This window comes from Berghia stephanieae, chromosome 5, assembly GCF_034508935.2.
Source record: "Berghia stephanieae isolate SIO BIC M18660-M18661 chromosome 5, UCSD_Bste_1.3, whole genome shotgun sequence".
Lineage (NCBI taxonomy): Eukaryota > Metazoa > Mollusca > Gastropoda > Nudibranchia > Aeolidiidae > Berghia > Berghia stephanieae.
Window position 1 is genome coordinate 22795212 of NC_088364.1, and position 10000 is coordinate 22805211.

Consider the following 10000-nt stretch of genomic DNA (forward strand, 5'->3'; position numbering starts at 1 on the left):
GTGAATGATGGTCTTGAGGTGTTGATTGGGGGTGAAAAGATCAAAGTTTCAAAGACTGTGAAAAATTTGGGTGTCTATTTTGATTCAGAAATGAAAATGTCAGCTCACATTTCTGCTCTCTGTAAATCTTTATACTTTCAATTGAAGAAAATCAGTTCGATCCGTCAGTATATTGCAATTGGAACATGTAAAACATTGGTTGTTTCCCTCATTTTTTCGAAACTAGACTATTGTAACTCGCTGCTTGTCAACTTGCCTCAGGCTTCTATTAAACAATTGCAACTACTGCAAAACAGTGCTGCAAGATTAGTTTTTGGCAAAAAAAAATTTGATCATGCAACCCCTTTGTTGGCCTCTCTCCACTGGTTGCCCATTGAAAAGCGCACATATTACAAAGCAGCGTGTCTTGTTTATAAGTGTTTGGCTGGTATAGCACCGGCATATCTCACAGATCACGTGGTCATGTGTAAATTTGAAAATTACACTTTAAGATCATGTAATGACCAAACGAAAATTTCGGAAAAAAGATCAAGAACAAAATTTGGTGATAGATCGTTTGCTTGTTTCGGCCCCAAGATTTGGAATGAACTACCACGTGGTCTGAGGGAGTGCAAGTCTTTACCTACTTTTAAAAAGAATCTCAAGACACATTTTTACTGTATTTGTTTTTTCTTGACTCTATATGAATCCTTGATTTGGCTATGAATTGTTATTGTTGTTATTATTTTATTTTTTTATTTTTTCACTTAAAATTGATATTTATATTGTAAAGTGCCCAGAGCTTGTGTTTTACACGAGAATGAGCGCTATATAAATGTGTATTATTATTATTATTATTATTATTATTATTATTATTATTATATAATAATAATAATAATAATAATATAATCTGTGATTTTAAAATTTATTTTGGGGTTGGGTGGGTCGGGGATAGATAGACAGATAGGTAGGTAGATATATAGAATATGGCAAGAATGGGAGAGAGAGGAGGGGGAGGGGTAGAGGGATAGAGATAGATAGATAGATAGATAGATAGATAGATAGATAGATAGATAGATAGATAGATAGAGAGAGAGAGACAGGGGGGGGGGCACACACAATTAACTAAATGTACTCACATTCCTCAATTGTGTGTGTGTGTGTGTGTGTGAGAGAGAGAGAGAGAGAGAAGAGAGAGAGAGAGAGAGAGAGAGAGAGAGAGAGAGAGAGAGAGAGAGAATAAGTAGGAGAGAAATATCTGTTCAATGTTATCGTTATTATATAACGTCATAACAAGTGTAACTAAATGACAAATTGCCATATTGATGGACAATAAAGATCTATCATTATTATAATAATCTGTGATTTTAAAATTCATTTTGGGGTTGGATGGGTTGGGGATAGATAGATAGATATATTGGTAGGTAGATAGGTAGATATAATATATATATATATATATATATATATATATATATATATATATATATATATAGAGAAGAGAGAGAGAGAGAGAGAGAGAGGAGAGGGGGGGGGGGGGGTAGGGATAGGGGGGTGGGGGGGGGAAGAGGATAGAGCAGATAGATAGATAGATAGATAATAGATAGATAGAAGAGAGAGAGAGAAGAGAGAGAGAGAGAGAGAGAGAGAGAGAGAGAGAGAGAGAGAGAGAGAGAGAAAGAGAAACAAAATTAACAAAATGTACAACTCAGCGTCTTCCATGTTCAACTCAATCTCTAAAATATCTCAGATATTATTAGTACTAGCCTACTATAGATCTAGAAATCTCAAGTGTCACTAATGGTTGTCTACTACATGTGGGAACAGATCTCCACTCAATACTAAAATGAAAAAGACTAAATTTCAACAAAGAGTCACTGATGGGTGTCTACAACACATGGTCCAATAAAAATAATAACTAAACAAAGGGTACACACACACACACACACGTGCCCAGTTTAATTAGACCTCCCCTCCCCTCCCTCCCCCTCTAGTCTAGCCAGGCGAAACCGGCGGCCAGCCAAGGAGCGTGTTGCTAACACGCGCTAACAAATCACTAGGCAAGTGTGGTGTGTGCCACGCGAACGGCGAGTTGTCCCTTCTAGTCGTAGCTCCTCTTTCTAGGCTGATAGGTACTCTGGGCCCCAAGGAGTACCGCTCTGCGCAAGATAACAACTAGCTGAACCCTGGTATGACATTAAATGTAGCAAATATCATGCATATCAACCTCATAAGTGTAGAGATGTAAAATAATGCAGAAAAAGCTGTTGATACAGACTTCTTCTTCTTCTTCTTCAAGTACCAAGTCTTGAATGTGAGTACATTTAGTTAATTTTGTGTGCCCCCCCCCCCCCCCTGTCTCTCTCTCTCTCTCTCTCTCTCTCTCTCTCTCTCTCTCATCGGTGATCATGATACGCCATTCATCTCTCTGATCAGATAACCTCAGAAAACTGATATTACTCTTCTCTTTCTTTGTCACTCAGCTGTTCAAAATAGTGATACAGACTATAGATTAGAAAGAAATTTAAGAAAGTTAACTCAATGTAATCCACTCACCCCTTATTAATGAATAATATCACTACTAAATCACGATAAACACACGTCTGTTCTTAACGATATTTTTGTTGGAAAGAATGTCTTGTTGGAAGTGGCCGGTTTTATAAGTCTAGCATGTCCTGTTAATTCCCATATTATGATTCTTTGTTTCGAAGGCAGTGCGTGTCTGCCAGATGTTCGCACTCAATTTCCGTCGTCCGATATTGGCTTAGTTTGGGTGTTTTTCACATATAGATGTATAGTTTCACCTTTGTCACGAGGCCTTAATTGCGTGTCAGCTAGAAAATTTCATATCGCCAATTCCCCTTGTGACAATTACCACTATCACAATCATCACTATCACTGTCAATCATCACAACCACTACTATCATCATCACTACTACTATTCTCATTACCACTACCACCACTACTATCATCATCACTAACACTACCACAATCATCAATATCACTACCACAATCATCATTATCACTACCACAATCATCACTACCAGTATTAAAATCATCACTATCACTATCGCCATCACCACTGCGACTACCATCATCATCATCAATGCAGCCACATCACCATTTCAGTTACTTCTAACTCAATCTCCGTTACAACTACCATCATCACTACCCCCGTCACAATCATCACAACCACAATCACTATTACCACTAACACCATCGTCACTACTATTACAACAATCACCAATACGACTACTACCATCATCCCAACGACCAACACCAGTATCACTGCTACCATTATTATTACAATCACCACCATTAATTAACACTACCAATTTCTACCATAATCACTACCACAAAAATCATTACCGTTAGCACAAACACCATCGCTGCTACAACTACCACCATCACTGCTTCCACTACTACCATCATCAATATCCACCATCGTTACTACTACTACCACCACCAAAATACGCACTACCACCATTACCAACACAGCGGCTGCCATCAGCACTACCATTATCACCATCACCACCACAATCACCGCCATTATCACAATTACCATCATTGAAACCATGACCGCTGTTACTAAAATGTCACCATACCATCCTTAACATAATGACAACTAACAATCAAACCTTTCACTATTGCCGGCATCACCACAATCACCAGCACCACTTTCACCACTGCAGTCGCCACCACCACGGCCACCACCACCACTACATCAGCTTCCAGACTGTAACCCAATATGTACAGACCAATCTAGGCAGTCCCATTATTGATACAACTCATAAGAGAGTGGCTACCTCTGTCTATGAACAAACACCCAAAGTGCTTCCCCGTGTCTACTACTATTTTCTTTTGGGCTTTTGCTCGAACCTTGGACTGTGCTGTGCGTGGCATTATTATTGTTGTAGTTTTCGTCGACGTTGTAGTCATTCTCCTCTTCCTCCTCAAACAACATCTCCTCCACCACCACCACCACCACTTTCAACATCATCATCATCCTCATCATCATCATCATCATCATCATCACCATCATCATACATATATATATATATATATAATATATATATATATATATATATATATATATATATATATATATATATATATATATATATATATATATATATATATATATATATAAATATATATCATCATCATCACCATCATCATCATATATATATATATATATATATATATATATATATATATATATATATATATTTATATATATATACACACACACGATATTTATCAATTCTATTATCATTATTATAATAATTATTATTATGATTATTATGATTATTATTAATTATTATTATTATTATTATTATTATTATTATTATTATTATCATCATTATTATTATTATTATTATTACTATTATCATTATTATTATTATTATTATTATTATTATTATTATTTTATTATATATTATTATTATTATTATTGTTATTATCATCATCGTTATTATTATTATTATATTATTATTATTATTATTATTATTATTATATATTATTATTATTATTATTATTATCATCTATTATTATTATTATTATTATTATTATTATATTATTATTATTTATTATTATTATTATTATTATTATTATTATTCCTCTTCTTCTTCTTCTTCTTCTTCTTCTTCTTCTTCTTCTTCTTCTTCTTCTTCTTCTTCTTCTTCTTCCTCTTCTTCTTCTTCCACTTCTTCTTTCAGCTTATCCCGCATTTTGCAGGGTTGCTATAATGAATGCCAAATCTCCATGCATCTCGGTTCAGAGCATCATCTTCTCGAGGCCAGTTCTTCGTATAGTTCTTTACCTTCTCCCACTATCTATTATTTGGGCGTCCCCTTTTCCTCTTTCCCGCTAAATGTATGTCCAATACTTTCCTTCCCACGTACTCCCTCTCTCGTCCGAGCCAGTTCAATCTATCCTCTCTCATCTGTATTGATACATTGTTCATTTCAGTCAACCGTCGAATTCGTTCATTTCTCAGTTTTATCTTTTCTTGTCCTGCCAAGTGATCATCTCAACATCCTCATTTCTGCTACCTCAACTTCTTTATCTTGTTTCTTTGTTGTAGCTGCTGTCTCTAGTCCACATAACATTGCTGATCTTACAACTTTTGAATATATTTTCCCTTTCAGATTTGCGGAAATTCGTTTGTCACACATACCTCCAGTTATCTTCCTCCAATTATTCCAGCCTGCCTGTATCCTCTTCTTAACTTCCATCTCATGCCCCCATCTTATTGAACAGTTGTTCCTATATTTGAATTGGTTTGTCTCTGGCACATCCTCTTCTCCTATCTTTATTGGTGGTTCTTCTCTCTGTTGTCCGATGCACAAATACTCTGTTTTCGATCTGCTTACCTTTAATCCCCTCCTTTCCACACTCGTCTCCAACCCTCCAGTTCCTTTTCCGCTCAGCTTTTGTATCATTCAAAAGTACCACGTCATCAGCATACATCATGTTCCAATGTGCCTCTCGCCAAAGGGGTTCTGTTAGAACATCCACTACTATTGGAAACAGCTGTGGGTTGAGGGCAGATCCCTGATGTAATCCAACACTATTATTTAATTGATAAGTTTAGCCAATAGCTGTCCTTACCACTGTTTTGTTTCCTTTGGACATATCTTTGATAACTTTGATATATTTCTCTGTTACCCCCGTTGCTCTTAGAAGGTACCACATTTCTTCTCTTGGTACCCTATCATAAGCTTTCTCCAGATCAATGAATACACAATATAATTCTCTTTGCTTTTTTCTATACTTCCCTGTGGTCACTTTTAGAGCAAATATAGCATCTGTTGTACTTTTACCAGCAACAAATCCAAACTGTTCTTCGCTTATGTCTACATCTTTTCTAATCCTCGTATCTATTACTCTTTCCTATATCTTCATTGTGTGGCTCATTAACTTGATGCCCTCAAAGTTGCCACATTCTTGAACATCTCCTTTATTTTTCAATATGGGAATCAACGTACTTTTTGTTCATTCTTTTGGCATTTTCTCTTTCTGTAAGATGTCGTTGAATAACAATACCAGGAAATTTAATCCTAGTGATTTCCAGACCTCTGCTGATATCTCATCTGGTCCAACTGCTTTCCCCTTTCATCTTGCGCACTGCATCCCAGACCTCGTTCTTGCTTATCTTATATACTATCTTCCCTTTAGATTGTAAAACTGCTATTCTCCTCTCCCTGTCATTCTCTTCATTCATGAGGTGTCCGTAGTATGTTTTCCATCTTGCTCGGTTCTCTTCATTTTTGCCCAATATTCTTCCATTCTCGTCCTTGATTATCTTAATATGTTGTATATCTCACCTATTCTCGTCCCTCTGTTTCGCTATTCTGAAAATATTTTTTTGGCCTTAATTACTTTCTAATTGCTCATACATATCTTTGAATGTCTCGGACTTTGCTTTTGCTACGGCTTTTTTGCTTCTTTCTTTGCCTGCTTATATTCATCTACTTTCATAGCATCCCTGTTTGTCTAAATGTTCTTCCTTGCTTCTCTCTTCTTCTTTATTTCTTCTTGAACCTCTTCATTCCACCACCATGTTTCTTTTCCAACTTGTCCTCTTCCCGGGCTCACCCCTAGCACTTTGGCCACTTCACGAATTATATCAGCAGTTCTTTTCCATTCCTTTGAGAAATCCATTCATAGTCTTCCTTTTACCGTTGTAACAAAAATTTCTCTTTGCTCTTCCTCTTCTATTTTCCACCCCCGTTTTTTTCCTCACTTTGTTTCTCTTTTATCTTCGTCGTCTTATTATTATTATTATTATTATTATTATTATTATTATTATTATTATTATTATTATTATTATTATTATTATTATTGTCATTATTATTATTATTATTATTATTATTATTATTATTATTATTATTATTATTATTATTAAAAACTTATTATATTAATAATATTGTTTTAAAAGATATTTGTTATTGTTATCAGTATCAATTCTAATTATCAATAAAATGAGGATAGAACCATCATTTCTGCTTTAACTCTTTTTATTGCGTATGCATATGTACATCGCTGATAGATTCCATTGTTTTCATTGGTATAATCTCTGTCTCGTCATGAATTCTTGTTCACTTTTTTGTGTGAAGTCGTCCAATGAGGACAATGACGCCTAAATATAGCCCTGGTTTATTTAACTGTCAGTAATAAATAAGTAAATAAAAATAAAATTCCCTTTATTCATCCCCATGGGGAAGTTTGTCTCGGGCCTATTCCAAGGGAAGACTGGAATAACCCAGGCGTTAGCCTCAGTGCAGCGCCGCAAAGTGAGCTAGGGCGAGGTGACTTGCTCAAGGCCACAAAGCGCGGCGGTTGATCGAACTCGGTACCTTTTGGGTACGAAGCAAAGACCGTACCGCTGAGCCACGCTGTCCCACATAATTACTTGGTATGAAAAAGATCACCTCTTATTCTACTATGTTTTAGTGAAGGCAAATTTAGATACTTTAATCTTTCTAAATAGGATAGATGTCGAATGTCAGGTAAAGTCTCGTAGCGCGTCTTTGAACGTTTCAATGTTAACAGACTCGCTAAAATAAGGGAGTCCAAATACTATTTCCACACTCTAGAAAATGTCTTATGACAGACTTATAAAGTTGGACAAACGTTTGCATTGATACTAAACGCATATTTGAACATGAATCCACATTTGAAAATGAAAATGAAAGTCATGAATTGAAGTGACAGTTGCCTTCCAATAGTGGAGGGCAAGTTTTCTTTTTTTTCTCTAGAACGTCGAGTTCAGGAGGCCATTTGGAATTGTAGTAGAACAACAAAATAATAAAAAACAGACAAAGAAGCGACTCTTTAAAAAAAAAATGCAAACAGATAAGATTGGAAAGCGGGAGAACAAAGTGTAAAAAGTTTAAACAACTCTCCATATCTCTTGTAAGATTTAAATCAGCAACCTTTCACACCACACACGAGTGACTCAATCCTATAACCTATCTGTTTAGAGAAAGACAAACTGAGAGATTAATGAATGAGCCAGCATTGAAACAGCAAGAGAACACATTTGTATCACTCATTAAATATGGATTCCTTCTCCAAACTCCCTTTTTAAAAAAACTGATAACATCTACACCTCTCTCCCATCTCTTGTTAAAGTATAGCTCTCAAACAAACGTTTTCTTCCTAATTTCTGGCGTGGAATGGAGCTATCGATAAAAAACATCATTCTTACCTCTATTTTCCTTTTAAGAATCTTGTGCTCATAGTGAAATGAGATTATTTACTACGTATAGTCATTGATTTTTGTGACTCTTTCAACCTGTTATCTCAAGATACCAACACTATCAACATCATTTTGTCATCTAGAGAAGAAAGCAATGTGATGCATCCATATCATTATGGATCTCTATAATTGTTATCAAGAATATACAACAGCACACAGACACACATTCATTATATATATATATATTATATATATATATATATATATATATATATATATATATATATATATATATATATATATATATATATATATATATATATATATATATATATATATATATATATATATATATATATATTTCATTCGCTCTCATCAAAAAGTTCAACACTATTATTTCATGGCTTTTGTTTTTATAATTATATATATATATATATATATATATATATATATATATATATATATATATAATAACATTCTTAACAATTATATTATTTGTGTTCATGCGAACTTTAAAATAAATGAGTGCATTCTTACTTAATTGAAAACTATTGATTACTCGAAACCTCACAACGACCGAAGGATAAATTCTGTCAATGATTATGGCAGGAAAATTATTCAAGACTTTGTCAACAAATCTGATGTTTCCTTTTTCCCTATTGTAAATAAAGCATTATATTTCATTGTTAGCTGTTGACAGAGCTTCAGAAATGGCTGATGGGGATAAACATTGATTAGCCTTGTCATCTAACAACTAACAACACATATCATGTCTAGTATTGGATTTTTCGATATGACAAGAACTATACAACAGTTGTCTATCTGCAAGGCGTTTTAATCTTTTTCTTTTTCAATAGAGGCTCCAGTTTAACAGTTGTCCATCCTCCACCCTTAAGGTTTTTTTTAAAGATTAATTTTTCAAAAGCACTTTCGGAAAGAGAGAACACATCAAAAGGAATTTAAAAGTCATAAATCTTAAAATACATTTGAAATTATTTTGAAATATCATGAATTACCTTTTGTACTTAAACAGCCCCTTGTCATTTTATCATCATCGTCGTCGTCATCATCATCATTAGTAGCATAATCATCATCCTCCTCTTCTTTCTCCTCTTTTTCCTCCTCCATCTCATCATCATCATCATCATCATCATCATCATCATCATCATCATCATCATCATCATCATCATCATCAGCAGCAGCAGCAGCACCGTTAATAATAACATTTAATGAAGGAAAATAGATAATCCATCAAACAAACGTCAGATGATATAATATATGATACGATAATATGTTTAGCCAAACATCAAATAAAAGTACCTAATGCGTCAGATTTGAAAGTAAAGACTGACAATTGGTTGCTCTTTTTCTTTTCAACCTGCCTGGAAGACATAAAAAAAAGTCAGATCATTTATTTTGACTTGAGCTGCCCAATTTAAAGTCATTTTTACTATCACCATTCGTGTCTGGCCTTACTGTTTTCAAAAAAATATTTTTTCATGCAAAGCGATTTCATGCTTTGAAAACAAAGTGGTAACCTCTTTATGTTGCAATAGCTTTAAAGTCTGAATTTTCTAGATTGCTGATTGCTCCATATCAATATATCATTTCAATGGACACATCGATTCTTATGTGTAAGCAAACATTGTTCAGGCCTGTCATTTTTCCTTATCGAGAGTTAGCCAATCCAATACACCAGGATGACGGAAAAATCATTGAAATATCGGACAAGAACTTCAAGCCATTGATCCAATAATTGCTCAAGATAGGCAATACTACGTTGTAATATGATAACTACGTGTCTAAAAAACACAACTT

At 34.5% G+C, this 10000-nt stretch overlaps 2 protein-coding genes across 2 annotated transcripts in view; one reads left to right on the plus strand and one right to left on the minus strand.

The window, feature by feature from the left end:
- Positions 1-5448, minus strand: part of LOC144973892 (uncharacterized) — a 15395-nt gene extending 9947 nt beyond the window's left edge. The window contains exon 1 of the mRNA XM_078916778.1: positions 5352-5448. Coding sequence (XP_078772904.1) covers positions 5352-5448 — 97 coding nt within the window. The remainder of the gene's footprint in view (positions 1-5351) is intronic.
- LOC144972611 (neuronal acetylcholine receptor subunit alpha-2-like) overlaps positions 1-10000 on the plus strand; it is a 107983-nt gene that overhangs the window by 33846 nt on the left and 64137 nt on the right. The window lies entirely within an intron of this gene.